Below are 20,404 nucleotides of genomic sequence, written 5' to 3'. Positions count from 1 at the left end.
CCTCCCACAGGCGGTGCGCACTCCCAGCCACCGTGTCAGTGGTCGCCCGAGGTCCCCGCTTGTCTCTGCACCCCTGTGCCACTAAAACTGCAAGCGATGTTGGTCAGGGGGAGCCTGATCCTGGCACCTGTTGCAATACTAGAATTGTTGGGTTCTTTAAATCAAGTAATGAAGGTAGAAGTGGGCTAGGGGCAACATGGATGAACCCCACAAACAAAATTTTGAGTGGAGGGAAAAAGACCTGAAAGAGCGCATGTGGTAAATTTTGTTTATATGAAGTTCCAAACAAGCAAAACTGTTCTACAATGACAGAAGTCAAGACAGTGTTTACTCGTGGGTGGAGTGGTCACTGGGAGAGGACACAAAGGAGTACTTCTTTGGGTGCTGGTAACAATGTCTTTCTTGGTTTAGAGACACATTGTAAAAGCTCATTGAGCTTTGTACTTGGGATTTGTGCACTTTTCAGTATGTTATACTTTATCACAAAGTCATTTTTAAAGTGTATAGCACAGAAACTAGCACATAGTTGATTTCCTTCCCCTATCATGGTTCCAAATAACAGCGTGAAAGTCTATTTAACAAAAGGATCCTAGCCTCTTTTCTTTGTAACCTCTCAGTTTCCTTTTTTCTGTTACGGTTCTGTGTCTCCTGGTTCCAGTCTTTTAATAAATGTTTAATAAATATATATGGTGGTAATCCCAATTGGTGTAGCTGAAGGAGTTCAGATCAGTCAGATAAGGTAAAATTCAATGTCTTACCACTGATTTAGGAATAAATCAGCAATACGAATTCTGATTTGGTGTTAATCTCTGACGATTACTTGATTTGATGTTTTGCTTTTTAAGTGGTGATTAAGTGGATTTTTAAATTTTGCCTGATTTCAGATCAGCTTCATTATTGAGTTTTTTAATGGTGGAACATTGGACCTATTCTCTTATTTTTGGCACTTTTAATACACGCCAGTTTTAGTATAATAGGCTTTGAAATAGTCATGGTCACACCCTGTGACACCTCATATATTTTGCTTTGGTTCTCATCACTGAAAGAGAACCGTAGGTATTGTTTTTACCTTATTGCTTTGTACTACAAGTATAAAAGCAGAACTTAGGTACTTGGAAATTTATGCAAGGTCCTGTTATAAAAATCTTAGACCTGTTGAAAAGCCAATTAAAAAAAAACTCATTTATTTTTAATAATAATGTGTGGGTAATGTGTGGGATATAAAATAAGCCTATGACATTGTCTGTCCTCGGGGAGGATAGATTTCCTATAGGAGAGATTTGTGATATAGGCAGAAAATGAATTTTTCTACATTTGCTTTTGGTCTTTTGGATGTTGTTGGTTTTGGAGAGAAGACTTGGACATGGACTTTGAAAGAGAAGGTTTCTGACAGAGATACTAGGAAGGCCTTTAATCTACAGAGAGCTGTGGTGGTGATTGTGTGAATGCCAGTGAAGTGGAGAGGACCTGACCGAAGTTGTTAGGGATTAGTACTGTGAAAAAAAGCTAAGAAGGTGGGAGGAGAACTCCCTACCTATCACATACTTACTTGTATCTGTTCATTAAAATAGATAATGCTATTCAACGCTCACAAACCCTTTGGAGTAGACACTATTATTCCCACATTAAAGATGCAGAAACTGGGGAGCCTGGGTGGCTCAGTCAGTTAAACATCTGCCTTTGGCTCAGGTCATGATCCCAGGGTCTGGGATCAAGTCCCACATCAGGCTCCTTGCTCAAAAAGGGGCCTGCTTCTCCCTCTGCCTGCCGCTCCCCCTGCTTGTGCTCGCTCTCTGACAAATAAATAAAATCTTAAAAAAAAAAAAAAAAAAGATACAGGAACTGTGGCTCAGAGACATTTAGTAACTTGTCTAAGTTTACAAAGCTAGTGACAGAATTGGTATTCAGACTCAAAGCCCATCTCTACCACATGCTTTATATAGATAATAATGTTATCCAAAGAAAGGATGTATTTATCAGAGGATAGCTTGGAAGCCTGCAGAATGGGACGTCGTAAAGAAAATTGATAGCTGGTTTCATCTAGGATTACTCAGATAAGTCAATGTTGTAACTCCCGAACTTAGTTTCTTTTAAATCCCTGTGAAGCTTTGTCTATTTCTCTTGTGAGATGGTTGAATGGGACTGTGATGCAGACCCACCTGTTACCTGTTCTTTTCTTTCTTTCTTTCTTTCTGGTAGTAAAATAAATGTAATGTAAAATTTACCATTTTAACCACTTAAAGGCATTAAGTACATTTACAGTGTTGTTTTCCCAACATTACTTGTTGAAAAGAATATCCTTTTCCCATGAATGGTCTTGGCACCTTTCCCACAAATCATCTGACTGTATAATGTAGGGTTTATTTCTGGGCCCTCAGTTCTGTTCCATTGGGGTGTGTGTCTGTCGTTACACCAGTACAACACTGCTCTGATTACTCTAGCTTTGTAGTAAGTTGTGAAATCAGGAAGTGTGAATCTTCCAACTTTAGACTTGATTTTCAAGATTGTCTAAGCTATTTGGGGTCCTTTGAAATTCCATATGAATTTTAAGATGACTTTTTATATTTCTGCAAAAGACATCATTGGGATTTTGAGAGGGATTGCATTGAGTCTGTAAATCTCTTTGGGTAGTATTGTCCCCTTAACAGTGTTAGTCTTCCAATTCATGAACACAAAATGTCTTTTCCATTTTTGTCTTCTTAAATTTCTTTTAGCATTATTTTGTAGTTTTCAGCATATAATGTTTTACATCATGTGACTGTTATATTTCTCAAAATAAATTAATAAGTTAACATTCTTATTTATCCATCATTGTTTAATGATCTGTAGAACGACCCTCAAGAATATATTCTGTTTTTAACAGAATCAGTGTTCTGAGCCCACAAAACTGAGGGAAGGATCCTGGAAACTGAAAACTTACACCTAAATTGCTGCCTTTGGGAACCATTTTGGGTGTCCAGACTGTTTGCTGCCTCTGATAAAAACCTAATTTCACTGCATGTCTTATTTGATATACAGTAGTTCATGTTTCTAATTTTTTCTGTCTTTTGCTTCCAGATTTCTCCGTCTTGCTAAGGAGGAACGCTTTCTTATTTGATATAGCTGATGGTACCATGCAAAAATCGGATCCTCGAAAAGGTCAGAACCTGTATTTATATGTAATAGAAATAGAGAATTTTCTTCTATTAGGTTGTATATGAATCTGTGTCAGAAAAAGCGATTAGAATGAATAAAAGAATTTCATCGTCTCATGCCAACTTAACCCTGCAATTTTAACAAAACTTTAGTGTCGTTTATACAGCTCTTTATAGTTTGCGAAGTACTCTTCACATAATTGTCTTACCTCATTTTTACAGTAATCTTGTAGAGTAGGTACAGTTGCTATTCCTGTTTTATGGCAGCAATGAGGGGTTAAGAGACTTACTCAAAATCATGTACTATATGCTGTGCAATTTAATTCTAGATCTTTTGCCTTTAAATCTTTTTCTTCTCACTGTATCACAAGTTGATGATCAGTATCAGAATTTAGAAGGCATGTAAGTATTAAATATGGCAGCTATATGAACATTGGAAATTATGTAAAAGTCTGTTAAAAATGTTAAAATCCCTTTATGGATATAAAATATTAATGTCAGATCTTGATATTGAACATAATCTTTGAGATGATACCAAGTGCCTCAATATGTAATATACCATTGTCTTGGTGTGGCAAATGAGGCTCTTTATTCGCAGCCTACCTACTTTTCTGTTCTCATCTCCCTTTATCTCTATAGCTTACCCTGTGCTTTCCTATCTATAATAAACTGCTGGCTGTTGTCCAAATATGCTGTCCATTTTCATGTCTGAGCACCTTTATATTATATTCCCTTTGCCTAAAATGTCTATTTATCTTTCTTCTGACAGTCCTAGCTCAATTTCATCTCTGTGAAGCTTTCCTCACTTCCCCAAGTATAGTTAATCATTCCTTTCTGTTTTCCTAGAGCACTTTGTATAGGAAATCTCTGTGAGAGCAAAAGTCACATTATGTTATGATTTTGTATTTGAATTGCTGTCTGTCGTACTAATCTATGAGTTCTTTGTGAGCACAGGCTAGGACTTTGTCTTTGTGTCCTTACTGCCCCACATTACTCCTAGGCTTAGATACATTCATTTAAAGAATTCAAGACTAGCTCTCCTTAAAGGATGTGTACACCAATCTTAGTAGGAGACTGACCACATACAAATACTTAGAAGCTTGTAAATAAATATGGTGCATGCTTGAAGTAGAACAGAGGGATGGTCATACCCAAGCAGAATTTAGGGAAGAATTCCTCTATATCAGGGATTAACAAACTGTGGCTGGTGGGTCAGATCCTGTTGGCTGCCTGTTTTGTAAATAAAGGTGTTTTGGAACAAAGTCATGTTTATTGTTAATGTGTAATTTATGGCTTCTTTCATGCTGCAGTGGTAGAGTTGTTGCAACAGAAACTGTGTGTCCCATAAAACTGAAATTATTTACTCTCTGGCTTTTCCAAACCGTGTTTTAGGAGATGGGTTTTGAATAGAGGTATGAAAAAAAAAAGGAATTTGAATTGGTGAAGCATGAGTGTGTATCACAACGTAATGAAAACAGGCTGTAGTAGTGGGTATGCTAAGTGAGTAAGTTTCACTTCAAACAGGTTTGTCAGAGGGAGCTATATTGGAGTGTAAAGAATGTTTCGGATTGATAAAGAGGGAACATAAAAATTCAATAGAAATTACCAGTAAACGCTTTGGGTGTGTAGTAAGACAGTTTCCTAATTAATAGCAGGGCATGAGGATGATGATGACAGAGAAGAAGGAATCAACAATGCACATTAACATTGATTGTCTACAATATCCAGGTACTGGTCTAAGTGCTTCCTGTGTATCCTATTTATTCTCCTAGCACCTCAGCTAATTGCTGTTATTGTCTTTATTTTGCAGATGAGAAAACCAAGGCAAAGAGGCTTAAGTTACTTGGCCAAGGTTACACAACTAGTAAGTGATAGAACCAGATCCGAACCCTGGCAGTATTGCTGCAGGATCTTCATAATAGAAGAGAGAAATCTAGGGATATTTGGTAAAAATACCCTTGAGCTTGGACTAAGATAATTAGACTGAATTATTAGGACGTGTGCTAACCCATCACCATAAAGAGAAAATAACTAGACCATAGAGGTGTAATGTTGGAAGGCAGAGTGTCCAGTCAGAAGAGTATACTATGGATTAGGTGGAATGGGAGGGAATAAGAAGCAGATACATTTTATAGTGAGACATTTACATAGTCATTGAGTTTCACCTTGATAAGACCAGAAAGCAGCTAACTTACCCTGCGCACATGAAAGCTGCCCCCAAATGGGTAAAGAGCAGGCGTACTCAATTGAGGTAGAGATGAGCAGTGATTTTCAAGGAGCTAGGTGACATTCAGCACCCACCCCACCCACCCCGAAGTATGTTAGAGTCAGTGGAGGTGTCACATCAAACACATGCCATTCTCTCCCTGAGGGACCTTGTTCCTATGTAACTCCCTGCCATTGCTGTGATAAACATTTACCACATTGGGCCACTTTATTTTTAATGTATGTATGTGTTAAATTATTTATATGCACTGTGAAAAATTTGGCAACAGATGTATACCGAATAAAAAGGGAAAGTGTCTTGCTGTCTTAAGATATCTCTTTTAGGTGCGCCTAGGTGGCTCAGTGGGGTAAAGCCTCCACCTTCGGCTCAGGTCATGATCCCAGGATCCTGGGATCGAGCCCCACATTGAGCCCTGCATCAGGCTCCCTGCTCAGCAGGGAGCCTGCTTCCCTGTCTCCCTCTCTCTACCTGCCTCTCTGCCTACTTGTGATCTCTGTCTGTCAAATAAATAAGTAAAATCTTTAAAAACAAACAAAAAAAGATACCTCTTTTAAAAGTTCAATTGTAGATGAAACTACTGTTACTAATGGACGTATGATGGGATTCCCTTGTGGTTATTGAGATGGAAAAAATATTGAGAATCACTTTCCTAAGGCCTAGACCCACAGCCAAGAATGGAAAGAACTTCCTAGGGAGGTGCAGGATCTTCATCAGTGGAGGTCTAAGATGGGACTCTGTAGGATGCTAGAAAGAAGATTCAGACTCTGGCTTGGGGTTGATGGAATTGGAGGCAGGGAAAGAGGAGATATTGAACTAAATGGCTTTTACTGTGTCTTCTTAACCTGTAGTTCTGTGTTATAACTTCTGACCCAATTACCAACCGCCAAGGAGAAGATGCTGATTTGACTGGCATGGATGACTTGAGTGGACAACAAAATAGTATAAGAGAAAAATCCAATGTATAAAATTCAAATTTATAGAACAGGTTACTTTGCAGTAAAACATTGAACTTATTTTAATAAAGGTTTCTTTAACCATCTTGGTGTGCTCAAAATAGACTTCATTTTTTTATTAAAAATTCCACGTACACTAAATTTTGTATTTAGTGCATAAAATAAAAGCATCACACATTGTTCATTATTTCTTTTCTTTTTAAATTTATTTGACAGCAGGAGAGGGAACACAAGCAGGGGGAGTGGGAGAGGGAGAAGCAGGCTTCCCACTGAGCAGGGAGCCCGACATGGGGCACTATCCCAGGACCCTGGGATCATGACCTGAGCCAAAGGCAGCTGCTTAATGACTGAGCCACCCAAGCACCCCATTGTTTATTACTTCAAAGAAAGAAGTTATCCCAGGTTATCCCACCTGGTTTTAAGTTGTAATGGGTAAGGAAGAAATAATTGGCCTGGTACCTTGATGTTGCTTCCCATAGACTCATAATGTGATAGAACTTAAAAGGGATCCTACAGATCGTGAATGAAGTTCAGCCTCTTTATTTTACAAATGAGGAAAGTAAAAACCAAATATGATGTGTTCCTGGCTCAGTCTCACGGTAGCCTAGTTGGAACTTGCCTCTCAAAGATTAGTGAGAAGGTATGTAAAGTGCCTTTAATGGTGCCAGTTCACAATAGTTGCAGAAATAGAAGGTAAAGAAGAAGAAGTTGCTGCTGCTGTTATTTCTTCTGCTCACATCACATTTCTGCACGCCTTCAGAGGAAAAGTTGGTATTGTAGAAATATATGCCATCCATGCTGTAAACCTAAAGTTGTGCAGTGTTGAAATGATGAAATCAGGAGGTCCATACCCTGATAAAATTGCAGGATATCATATTTGGAACCTTTTAAGGTTACCTAGTCCAACTTCCCTCGTCCTTCTCATGATTTAATACTTCCACCAAGAATTTATCTTACCTTTGCTTCCATACCTCCATGATGGCAGATTCATACTTTTCCTTCTCAGAGTTTATCTGATAGTTGCATACCTCTGACTGCCAGAAGGTTCTTCTAGTAATGAGCTGAAGCCTGTCTACCTGTAGCTTACACTGACTAGTCCCTAGTTCTGTCCCTCAGCATACTATTGAACAAGTACAGTGAGTCTCATCTCTCCTCTACATGAGGACATGCTGGGTATTTGCAAACAACTCTCCTGTTTCCTGAGTTGTCTTTTCTCCTGGTTAAGCCTCCATAGTTTCTTGAACCTTTACTCTCCTCATTGCTTTCCTTTGAATACATTGTGTCCCTGTATCTCATTCAAAGTGTAAGGTCTAGACTTGAACATAAAACTCCACCTCCAAAGTGTTCTGACTGGCAGAGTAGATCAGCCAGTACTGTTAGGTCCTTTTCTCTGGATAGTGACAAGAATGATGGTGCTTTACTTAGTTCATGACATCAGATCCATGTAAGTCTGCCAGGAAGTATGATGTGATAACACTGGTTCACTAAACATCTTCCTTGTTCAGGAAACAGGAGCCAGAAGATTTGTAGAAAGCATTAGCCTCACTTATGCTCTGGATCCCACCTCTATAAGCCTCTGGAAAGGGTACACATTATACATAGTTGAAGTCTTCTAGGACTGCCTGCAAGACAAAGGGAGTTATAGCCTTTCTGCATTTTCATTAGCCATTGCATGCTGCTTTGCTTGTTAAAGGAAATACTGATGTTCTGTGGGGTTCTTCTCTCTGTGTGCACGTGCAGAGATGGATAATTGCTACAGAGGGAGTGGGGGAGGGATGATTGCCAAGGAGAGATCTGTTCCATCTTCTTTGTTCACATCTGCTGCATGCACAAGACAGGATTTATTGCTGTCTTCGAGAAGGGGATTGCCTAGCTTGCTTCCCCTTCCCCCTCTTCTGGCAGATCATCCCAGAGGAATATTACCATCTCATCACACCTCTCTGTGAACAGAGTAAAAGTCAGTGAAGGAGAGCTGGAGGCAGAGAATCAGCTAAAAGGCACTAGGAATAGTTGCTAATAAGAGAGAGTGGCTAATCAGTGGTACATTCCAGACTAGTCCCTTGTCCTGCCTCCTCTGTAGGTTGTCCTCCATGGCCACAGTGGGGCAGGTGTTCCTCCCAGCTTTTCCTTTTTGATCTCTGTGCTTATCAGCATAGGGTTATGGTTTATTAAAATCACAATTGCTATCTAACATTGAAAGAGTTCTGTCTCAGTGGGTTTTCAGAAGTACAATTGATGTGTCTTTTTTCTATTTTAGAGCTTCTGAGAAAAACATCCCTTCTCTTCTGTCCCTTCTTCCCTTCCTCCTCCCCCCCGCCCCTCTCATTGATATGTGCATGTAAGCCTGCATTACTTCTTTTGTGTTTTCCAAGCTCTATGAATATTTAAAACATGGTACCTTTGGACATCCTCCATTTAATCTAGTTTTGCCTCATTAAATCCCAGACTGTGCTTAATATTAATTCGGTGTCCAGATCAAGCTAATAAGCCTCAGTGCTTCAGTTTTTACCTTAGTAAAGTGGGTAGAATATCTGAGTTGGGCTATTTTATGTTAGAAGCATTTGTAAGATTTCTTTCTTGTATTTTTGTCTTTTTTTTTTTTTTTTTTTTTTTTTTTTTGGAGAGAGGCGGTGTAGTTAAGAGCATAGTTTAGTTTCAGATACTAGCTTTTCTACTGACTTTACCCTTTAAGACTGTTACTCAACCTCTCTGGGTATTATTTCCTCATTAGGTAAAAAGGAATAGTGATACCATACTAAGTGGTATCACACTGGTGATGACTTAACAAGATAGTTTTAGATAGTTTTATTGAAATAATTAGCACAATATCTGGTACATAGTAAACACTTAAAAATAATAGCTATATAATGTTAATAATAATTATTGTTACTATATAAGTGATAATTTATAACTAAATTTTTTTCTTAACATATGAAGAATTTCTTTTACTTTTCCTTGCTTCAGGGGATGGCCTACTATGATTGTTTTACCATGTGTTGAAAGGATACTTCCATAGACTTGTAAATTTTCTGCTACATATTTTTTTCTCTCAAGGGTTTCCAGAAATACCAGAATCTTTACATCCTCTAGATCTTGTATTATCCACTACAGTCACCACCAGTCACATATGTTCATTTAAATTTAATAAAAATTAAATGCAAACAAAAATGGAACTGTTCAGACATACTGGCCACATTTGAAGTGCGGAAGAGCCACATGTGGCTAGTGGCTGCCCATTAGATGATACAGAACATTTCTGGCATCAAGGAAAGTTCTATGGGACAGCACTGCTTTATTTTACTGGTCTGTTATGTTGTAGTCTTTTCTCAGAAATCAAAGAGGCTATATTTTTTAGGATGTTCCACAGATTTCCCTCTTAATGTTTTAGGGCTCCAGACGTGCGTTTTGAGGATTCAGGTTACTCTTCTTACTCCAGAGCCTTTTAATGTCATTACAGTCTTTTGGAATAAATAAATACAGTTCTACTTCCCTCAAGAAGATTGCATTATGGTAATTTTTTTAAAGGTTCCAGTCCACAGTACGAGGAAGCCGGGGGAGAAAAGGAAAAGTAGAGTAAATCTAGCAGATATTCCTTAGAGTCAATACTCAAAAAAACTAAGTATTTGAATCCTTAGAGACTAACTAGTAATAGGAGGCTCTAATATCCTGTGTCCTCTTTGTAAATACATTGTATGACTTCAGGATCTCAGTTTTCCCTCTGAGAAAGCTAGCAAACAGCAAGTTTTTCCTTAATCCCTATTAACTGTATTATGTGCTTTTAAGGCCTTTTTTTTTTTTTTTTTCATTTATTCTTCACAAAAACCTAATAAAGCAAGTAGGGTTGGGATTATCATCCCTATTTTACTGATAAGAAAACTGAGGCTCTGTGCAATTAAGTTAGCTGCCTAAACTCTTTAAGAGAAGGTAGTCTTTAAGGGAAAATACATTTGACATTCAAAACAGGATAGAATTTTAACTTCCAATTTGGTATTTGTTTTGTTTTGTTTTTATTTTGTTTTGCTTTATTTTACTACCAGTCAGACTATGATAAAGAGTAAAGATTCTTTAGGGCAACATGGAAACTGAATAGTGTCACATGAAGCAGGCCCTAGAAGAATGACTAAAGCCTCACTTGTCCTATGACAAGTGTGTGTCTTAGGGCTGGGTAGCTTAAACAACAGAAATTAATTTTCTCACAGTTTCTAGTCTGGAAGTCCAAGTTCAAGATGCTAGCAGGGTTTTTTTCTGGTCAGGCCTTTTCTCAGCTTACAGACAAGCACTTTTTCAGCCACGTCCTCACCTGGCCTTTTACTCTGTGGAGAGAGAAGGAGAGAGAGAAGGAGAAAGAGAGATCTCTGATGTCTCTTTCTCATCTTATAAGAACAGGTTAGGGCCCCACCCTTATGACCTCATTTAACCTTAGTTACCTCCTTGCAAGTCCTATCTCCAAATACAGTCTCATTGGGAGTTAGGACTTTAACATAGGAATTGTGGGGAAGCACATTCAGTCCATAATACCATGTTAATGGATTTTTAGTATCTTTTGAGTTTTTGGCTTAACCTGGTTAGTTGGAAATTACGTTTATATGCAGTATTTGCATGGGACCAAATGTAGCAGATCCCCGTATTCTTGACTTCTGTGAATACTGACTGGGGCTTAGGTTAGTTAAATTAAACCAGTGGTCCTTGCTATAAGGGACTGTCCGACCCTGAGATACTCTAATAACCAAGTAAGATTTATCTAAATGTCCTACTTTTTAAATAATGTAGCCAGTTTTTAACACGTCTCAGTACTTTAAGGGGTAATAAGTGTCCTCCTTCCTTCCACCCCCATTTTACAGATGGAGAAATTAACATACAGAGAAACTGACTTGTCAGAGGTCAGAGTAAGGTATTGGTGGATCCAGGGATAAATCCAAAACTTCTTAATTCCCTGACCAGTTTTAAGTCCATTGACTATGCAGCCTAGTGGTAAGTATCTTTTTACCCTATTCTGGAATTAAGAGGGATTAAGAGATTTAGTAAGGACTGATTCTAAGGAATTCCTCACTACTAATTATATCATTCATTATCTATTTCTTTTAGCCACAATGTCTTTTGTTATTTTGTCATCAATTTTTCAGGTCATAGAAAGAATTGAAGTTTTGCTTTTTAAATTCCTAAGGATATTCCTGTAACAGCTCAGCCACACATGAGATTATTAAGAAAATAAAGAAAACTATTATTTAATGAATTTGTTCTCTACATTAGGCACCATGTTAGACACTTTGTCTAGCATTTAAGTATTTAAATGTCATTAAAACTTAACAACCATTTCATGAAGGTACGTATTCTTGCTATTTTTATAGTGATAGTTTTAATAGTATTAGTTGGATTTAATAAAAACAACTTATAAGTTTCAGAGTTTAGATTCTAAAGAAAATTTAGAAGAAACTAAGAACCTTATCAAGAATCTTTAAATATAAAAATCTCTATTTTAGGCATAGGTTTCTGGTTTATTATGTCTTATCCCTTTTTTATCCTTTGCTTGGGATTTTCTGAGATGGGATGATTTGTCTTACCTGAGATTAAGTTAAATTTGCTCTTCTACTCGCCACTAAAATCACAAGAGTTTCTCTAAAGCCTTTTCTTCTATCCCTACATCTAAATAATTAGGATTCTTTTAATTACTAGAGAGGTTGAACAACTAAGCCATGTGAAAAGCAAGGGTGTATTGAGCCTTCAGAACTAAGGTCCCATAAGCCATTAGTATATTTTCTCCTCTGTCGCTCACCTCTACTTCTCTGCCCGTTGGCTTCTTTTTGCTCATTGTAGATCTACCTTCTCTACCTTCTCTATTATAGTAAAAAAAGTACAGTCACTGACATTGACCACATTTTACTTTTCTTAGCATACCTCCTAACATGCCTTCCACTCCAGCCACATTGGACTACAGTTGCCCAGCATGGCACTGTCCAACAGAAATAGAACGCAAGTCACATATGTAATTCTAAATTTTCTAGTAGCCACATTGAAAAAGGTAAAGAAGAAACAAGAGGGTGCTCGCTTCGGCAGCACATATACTAAAAAAAAAAAAAAAGAAGAAACAGAGGAGTTAATTTTAATAATATGCTTTATTTAGCTTAGTGTATCCAAAATACTATTTTGACACATAACCAATATAAAAATACTTAATGAGCTATTCTACATTCCTTTTTTTCATACTCAGCCTTCAGAATCTGGTGTATGTTTTGCAGTTATAGCATATCTCAATTTGGACACCAAGTTATGTCAGAAATACTTGATCTGCATTTAGATTTCAACAATTTTCAATTGAACAAGTAGATACTCATACCCAGTTTTATTCCAGACAAGGTAGGGGGATGGGGTAACTGGGTGATGAGCATTAAGGTGGGCACGTGATATAATGAACGCTAGGTGTTATATGCAGCTGATGAATCACTAATTTCTACCTATGAAACTAATAAAAAAAACTTTTCCCTATAACTGTATTGAGTGTCAGTTATGAATTTAAATTAATAAAAAATGAAAACAAAATTAAATATTCACTTCCTTAGTCATACTAACTATATTCAGGTGCTGCATATGGCTAGTGGCTACCATATTGGACAGAGCAGATCTAACATAATGCTTCATTGCGCCGTTTCTTTCTTTACATTATTCCCTCTCTATGATACACTTTTCTTATTACTCCATCTCCAAGATTCAGTTCCTTTTCCATGGCCTTAGTTTCTTCTCCCACCCTCTCCCCAGATAGAACTGGCCCCTCCCCTCTCCTTTACCTTTTTAGCCCCTGTATACTTTTAATGTAGCACCTATAATTCTTTATCACACTTACTTAGGTATCTTTCTCCCTCTTCTAGACTGAAGGGAGAGTACCTTGTTATTTTTTGAATCCCCCATTACCTGGCACAGGGCTGGAACCAATGTGTAGTCAAAGAGTTTTTGTTTAAAGAGTGAATGAATATAACTTCAATCTGGCAGTAGGAAAGGCCTTAGAGGATTATTTTGAAAATAGCAAATTGGAGGGGCACCTGGGTGGCTCAGTCAGTGAAGCATATGCCTTTGGCACAGGTCGTCATCCCAGGGTTCTGGGATCAAGCCCTGCACTGTCAGGTTCCCTGTTCACCAGGGAGCCTTCTTCTCCCTCTCCCTCACTTGTGTTTTCTCTCTCTCTTTCTAATAAATAAAATCTTAAAAAAAATAGTCAATTGGAAATAGAATTTAAATGTCAAATTGAACAAGATTTAATAGGAAGCAATTCAATGTCTTTTAAACCTATGACATTATATTCATTCATTTCATTTCATGGACTGAAACACATGAGATGTTAAGGAGAATGAGACATAATTTATACTGCAAAATAGTTCATAGTTGGGATGTTTGCATGTGCTCAAACACATGTACACAAGGTGTGGATGCATTGCTATCTCATAATATTGTTTGTTGCTTAGTGAAATAGAACTCCAGGATTGAATAGGATCTTAGAAGTTTATGTAATTAATCCCTTTCCAACCCATGAGTTCCTTCTCAGCTTGGAAAAGTTTCAGCATCTTTGGTGATAAGTGGCCATCCAGCCTTCCGCCTGTGCTCTTTAGAGAATGAGTGACTCGTCCTTTGCAGGATGGTTCTCACTGCCAGGAAGTCTCATTCTGAAACCTGCTTCCGTGCAATGAATGCTGTTGCAGATGCCTCCAGTCAAAAGATCACATTTTTGGAACCTCTGGTTTAGAATGTCAGCTTCATGAGTAGGAGGAGTTTTTATCTGTTTAGTGATCTATCTTCGGTGCCTACAACAGTGCCTTACTAATAACAGATAATACATGTTTGTTGAATTAATAAGTCTTTAGAAACAGGATTCAGGCATTAATTCAATTCAGTTTTTTATCTGTGAACTATTATTGCGTATCTTTCCTTGCTGTTGCCTGACCAACCATTGCCCCCCCATGGCACTGTTAAACTTTCTGAACTGCAGAGTCTTATTCTTCACCTGCAAATAGAGACTGGTAATACCTGAGATGATCTGTATGAGAATGCCTGGTTCTGGGCCTCGTATGTGGTAATGATAGGTGTTAGTTGAATCTGAAATGGATTTGGTATGGCAACCTCTGAGCCTCCGGACATCCCAGAAATGCAAGTCCATTATTTTATTAATTGAGTTTTTTAAATTGTGATAAAAGGGGCACCTGGGTGGCTCAGTCAGTTAAGCATCTGCCTTCAGCTCAGATCATGACCCTGGGGTTCTGGGATCGAGCCCCACTTTGCAGGCTCCCTGCTCAATGGGGGCGGAGGTCTGCTTCTCCCTCTCCCTTTGCCCCTCCCTACCACTCATGCACTCTCTCTTGCTCTTTTTCTTTCTCTCAAATAAATAAATAAAATCTCTTTAAAAATTGCGATAGAAGACATAAACTTGAAATATACCATTTTAACCATTTTTAATTGTAGTGGAATTGGGTACATTCACATAGTTGTGCAGCCATTTCCACCACTCATCTGCAGAACTTCTTTCATCCCACAACACTGAAACTGAAACTCTGTACTCATTTAATGATAGCAAGCACATTTTTAATATTAGCCTAGGTATTGAAATAGTAAATCTGTATGGAAAAAATTCCAAAATCAATATATAAATCACTACTCTATTATCTGAAATTTTCAGTGATCTATTTTAAATTATGCTTTATTTAGTATAAATAATTGATATCTAATTATAATGAATTCTGTATCTAAGTATCCATTTATATGTCAAAATTGTCTTGGTGAAAGCGTGCATTTAAACATTGACTTCTTAATATGTGTGATTTTCTCACATTGCATAACTGTTTCTGAGTTTGGTGAAAAGACACTGTTCTTTTCCTGTCCCCCCCCCCCCGCTTTTTCTTTTTTTGAGTGCTTGCTGTGTACCAAGCCCCTGGAATACTGACTAGATTAGTAGCATTTAGCTCTGACACTGTGGAGCAGGTATAGAAGTGGGAGATAGAGATGGTGCTCTGCTTAGGGAAGTTGCCAGAAAGCCATTATGAAGTAACATTTATCCTGGACCATGGTGAATAAATAGGAACCTTCCAAGTAGAGAAGTGGGCGGGGGGCGGGGGGTAAAGTCCAGATGCAGAAAGCGCTATGGCATGTCTATTATGGAGACAGTCTGGGGTTTGATCTTTGAAGACTTTTAAAGGAGTAGTGACAAGTTTAATCTGTATTTTAGAAAATGAGTGCTTGAGTATGGATTAGAGAGGGATGGGGTCCCACATGGGACTGAAGTAATTGTTTCTGTCAGGTGAAAGAGAATGAAATCTTAAACTCAGAATAGGAGCAGAGGAGACGGTAATTTCAGAGGAAGAGCTGACAGATTTTGATAGCTGGTTGGAGCCAGAGGACGAGAGAAGACAATTAAGGAGGACTCCAGGTTTCTGATTTGTCGCTGTTAACTGGGAGAAGGACGACCAGAGAAGAAATAAGAGAGAGCATATGCCTGAGGAGAGAGAATAAAATAAAACTGGTTATTTAAAAATAGTAGCTGCATATCATAATGTATTTTGAAACATGGCCATTAATCTTAAAATGTTTTGGGGGAAAAAAAAAGAGCTCCTTTTCTTTTATGTGTGGAATTCTATCAGAGGCAGCATTCTGTTCATTTAACAATTTCATTCATTTAAGAATTGATTGAAGAATTGAATTTAAGAATTGATCGATTCATTTAATTCATTTAAGAATTGATATAGGAATGATTCCCTAATCTTCTGAGTAATTTATGGTAATGCTTAAAAATTAAGTCATTTGTAATGAATGTAGTTGTCTCCTTTTCTTCTCTGGGGGACTGCTTTCCAGGTTCCACTTGTTTGTGTGAGGAGTTTCAAATATTTTTTCTCAGAAGTTCCTTTTTCATTGTCTTGTGGGGCCTTATTTGATGGCTTTATGCCAGTTAAGTTTTTTAATTATTCTGTTCATTATGCTTAATCATTGAGTCTGGTTTTTTTTTCTCTTTACTAGAATATATTTTTCCTAAATTGTATTGGTTGCTTTTGAATTGTTTTATTAGTTTTATTAGTGATCTTGTAGCCTGCTTTCTATTTATTGTGGCTCCTAAATCTGTTTTGTGTATACCAGTAGCTCATCTTTACATAAGCAATAGAAGAGTGAAAACTTGTACATAAATGAAATATATATTGTATATTTAATTTTTAAGACTATGTTCTAATTATAAAAATAATTTTTGAAAATTTAAATATAAATTAAGTTATACCCTAATATCTTTTGTCTCTGTCAGCAATTTTTTAGCCTGATCAAGTTTGCAATCTTTATTCATGATTTAGAGAACAAACGTGGCAGTTACTAGAAAGACAGGGGACATCCTACTAGGATCCAGAAGGCAAACACTTTGGGTGGAACACTAGCCAATGTGACTGGAGTATAGTGGAAAAGGGAAAAGTCATATGGGGCAAGATCAGCCGAATACTGCATAGCTGGGCAAGGCAACCTTAACTCATTGGGGAGCTATTGGGAAGCCATGCTTAAGCAGATGTTTTGTCTTTTAAAATGCTCATTCTGAGGGGGCCTGGGGGACTCAGTCCATTAAGCATAGGACTTGATTTTGGCTCCTCATGATGTCAGGGTCCTGAGATCGAGCCTTCCCTCCCTCTCCCAACTGGACTCCACACTCAGTGGGGAGTCTGCTTGAGGTTCTCTCCCACTACTTCTCCCCCTCCCTTCACTCTCTCTCTAAAATAAATAAATAAATATTTAAAGATAAATAAATAAAATGCTCACTCTGAGCCCTGTATGGTGAATAGGTTGGAGTAAGCCAAGAGTAGAAACAGGAATTCTAGTTAGCAGGCTGTTCGAATGGCCCAGGTAAGAGGGACAGTGCCTGGAACTGGAATGTGAGCCATGGGATGAGAGTGGTAAATGGGTTGGGGACATGGTCCAGCAGAGCTTACTGAGTGGATGTGAGTGTGAAGAAAGTAGAGGCATCAAGAATAACTTTAGGGATTTTGGGCTTGAGCAACTCGGTGATGGAGATGCTATTCACTGGTTTAGAGGAAACAAAAAGAGGAACAGTCTTCCCCAAACCAATAAATGGCATCTCCAGCTCATATAATTTCACTCATATGTGGAATTTAAGAAACAAAACAAATAAGCAAAAGGGAAAAAAGAGAGAGAGACAAACCAATAACAGACTCGTAAATGTAGAGAACAAGGTGATGGTTACCAGAGGGGAGGTAGGTGGGGGATGGGTGAAAAAGATGATGGGGGTTTAGGAGGACACTTGTGATAAGCACTGGGTGATGTATGGAAGAGTTGAATCGCTGTACTGCACACCTGAAATTAATGTTACGCTGTATGTTAACTAACATACATAAATTATGAGTAATTTATGGTAATGCTTAAAAATTAAGTCATTTGAATCTAAATAAAAACTAAAGAAAAAAGAAGAACAGATTGGCAAGAGCTAGCATTCTGTTTTAGCCATGTTAAGTTTGAAGTGTCTGATTTGATAACCTTGTAGAGACAGCCTATAGGTGGTCATATACGTAAGCATGGAATTCCAAGAGGAGGCCAATGCTAGATATATGAATGATCTCAGTGGAATAGTAAACAGAAAAACCCTGTTTGAATGAGGAAATAACGTGAGGAAGTAAGGAAGCAATGGGTATAGACAAATCTTAAAATAAATTCCTCTGAGAAATAGAAGGATATAGCGGGAGGGATATATGTGGGATTAAGTGAGGGGAGGTGTTCTTTTGTTTTGTGTGTTTGTCTGGTTTTTGTTTTGTTTTGTTATTTATGTTTTTATTTTTTATGACGTCTAATTAGCCAACATATAGTACATCATTAGTTTTTGATGTAGTGTTTAACGATTCATTAGTTGTGTATAACACCCAGTGCTCATCACATCACGTGCCCTCCTTAATACGCATTCCTGGTTACCCCATACACTTACCCCACTCCCTTCCGTAACCCTCAATTACAGAGGGTTTTTGCAGAGTCCAGAGTCTCTCATGGTTTGTCTCCGTCTCTGAATCCTTCCCATTCAGCCTTCCCTCCCTTCCCCTGTGGTCCTCTGCACTATTCCTTATATTCTACATGGGAGTGAAACCATACAGTGATTGTCTTTCTCTGCTTGACTTATTTCACTTAGCATGATACTCTTCAGTTTGCCTATAGATGATGGAGCAGTAAGAATGCAGGTGCAAATGGTCTATTAGAAAAGAAATACTTACAAAGTCCTTGAGAGGATGAGAGGAAATGAGAACTGGAGCGTTCTCTTTCGATAAAAACTAGGCACTTCATCCACAGCAATAGGAGGGCAGTCAGACAGAATGATGGTGAGTAGATTCATTCTTTCACTAAACACTAACTGAGGACCAGCTCTTATACGGTACACGGGGGACTAAACATGATCAGGTCTGTACCTTCCTGAAAACAGTGGCATATAGAAGGTTCCTATCCCTTATTTCTGTTTTCTCAATGAACACTGAATTAACATCATCCCTAAGAGTAAAGGTGAGGGAGGGAATATTTGGAGTATGAAGTGAGGGAAAAATATATGAATTTTTTTTGAAGGTGGAAAAGCAAACACAGTAGGGAAATGTGGTATGATTTCTAGATGGTGTTAAGTGGCATTTGAGAATTATGGCCACGAGTTTAAAGTGAGTCCAGTAAGCTTGTATTTGTTTGTCTTTAGTACTTGTGAGCCGTGGGGGTAGGCATGGTATATAGGTGGATAAGTGGCTTTAATCAGAGTTAAGACTGAGGCTTTGCCAGGCAAATATGACCCCCTCCCCCAAAAAAAGAAGTGGAAGGTAGTTAAGAGTGTTTGCCCAGGAGTGTTTTTAATGAGGGACAGTAGGATCTGAGTTGGTTAAGAAGGGAAGTAAAAACATGATAGGTAATGGATGGTGAGAAAGTGATAGGGTCAGTAGATTAAAGTTTCAAACAAGGAAAATGTATTTACATTATATAAGTAACTTATCCTCTTTATAAAAAATGCAAAAATAAATGAGATTAGAAGATGGGGGGGAAACCGGACCATCACCTAACGATAACCAGATGTTTATATTTGCTCTGTTTGCTGCTTTTCTTTTTTTTTTTCTAGTGATAACTTTGTAGGGTTGTATTAATTTGCTAGGGCTGCAAAGATTACAGACCTGGTGATTTAAACAGAAATTTATTTTCTCATGATTCTGGAGGCTAGAAGTCAGAGATGAAGTTATAGGCAGGATTGTTTGTTTCTGAGGCCTCTCTCCTTGGTTTGTAGATGTCAGTCTTCTCCCTGTCTTCACGTGGTCTTTTCTTTGTCCCTGTATGTGTCCAAATTTCCTCTTCTTTTAAGGACACTAGTTTTATCAGATTAGGGCTCACCCTAATGATCTCATTTATAGGCTCTATCTCCAAATACAGTTACATCAGAATGTCAGGGGGTGGTTGGATACAATTCAGTCCATAGCAAGGGTGTACTTTGTTTTCATAATTGCGATTATTTCATGAATATAATTTTTGATCTGATATTTTATCAGATAACATCATGTCTTAAACATTTTCCTGTTTTGTTATGTCACCTTTGTAAAAATTTAATAGCTGCAAAATATTTTGTCATGTGATTGATATGATATCTTAATCAGCCTTCTGAACATTTAAGTTTCCCCCCTTTTTGTTATTACTAAACCAAATGAAGCTTTATAAATAAAACCTTTTTTCTGTATTTTGGAGCATTTTCTTAGTATACAATCTCAGAAGTGGATTACTTTATCAAAAACTATGAATACCTACTCTTAGAGAATTATTGAATCTTGCATTTCCTTTTCACATAACTGTTTTCTCTCTTCCTGCAGATATAGACTGGAATGAGGTTAGAAAACACAAATATGGTCACCTTTCAGAGTCTGCATCCCAATATCAAGGTAAGGAAACAAAAACTTCTGTGTAGCATGGAAAATTTAATCTGACATCTCTTACCATGAAACCTTTGTTGTTAGAGGTCTGTGGTACAAAACACTCACTGGCTAACACACAAGCAAATATTATAGTTTGTAGAGGTTTCTGTCCAAAGCAGTTTGCTTTATTTTAAACCAGAAATCAGGAAACTTAGA

At 37.8% G+C, this 20,404-nt stretch overlaps 1 protein-coding gene across 7 annotated transcripts in view; it reads left to right on the top strand.

Annotated features, from left to right (window-relative positions):
- SCMH1 (Scm polycomb group protein homolog 1) overlaps positions 1–20,404 on the top strand; it is a 170,439-nt gene that overhangs the window by 29,650 nt on the left and 120,385 nt on the right. Inside the window, exons 2-4 of one of the 7 annotated variants that reach the window (XM_059374322.1) lie at positions 3,058–3,138; positions 4,945–4,998; positions 20,147–20,215. In XM_059374322.1, the coding sequence (XP_059230305.1) occupies positions 3,114–3,138; positions 4,945–4,998; positions 20,147–20,215 (148 nt within the window). In that variant the 5' untranslated portion in view covers positions 3,058–3,113. Of the gene's footprint in view, positions 1–3,054; positions 3,139–4,847; positions 4,863–4,944; positions 4,999–11,155; positions 11,286–20,146; positions 20,216–20,404 lie in introns of those variants that run through there. The other 6 variants (XM_059374324.1, XM_059374326.1, XM_059374325.1 and 3 more) reach the window with 6 other exon arrangements.

The sequence above is a fragment of the Mustela nigripes genome, chromosome 14, assembly GCF_022355385.1.
Source record: "Mustela nigripes isolate SB6536 chromosome 14, MUSNIG.SB6536, whole genome shotgun sequence".
NCBI classification, from domain to species: domain Eukaryota; kingdom Metazoa; phylum Chordata; class Mammalia; order Carnivora; family Mustelidae; genus Mustela; species Mustela nigripes.
This window is presented reverse-complemented; position numbering and strand designations above follow the sequence as displayed.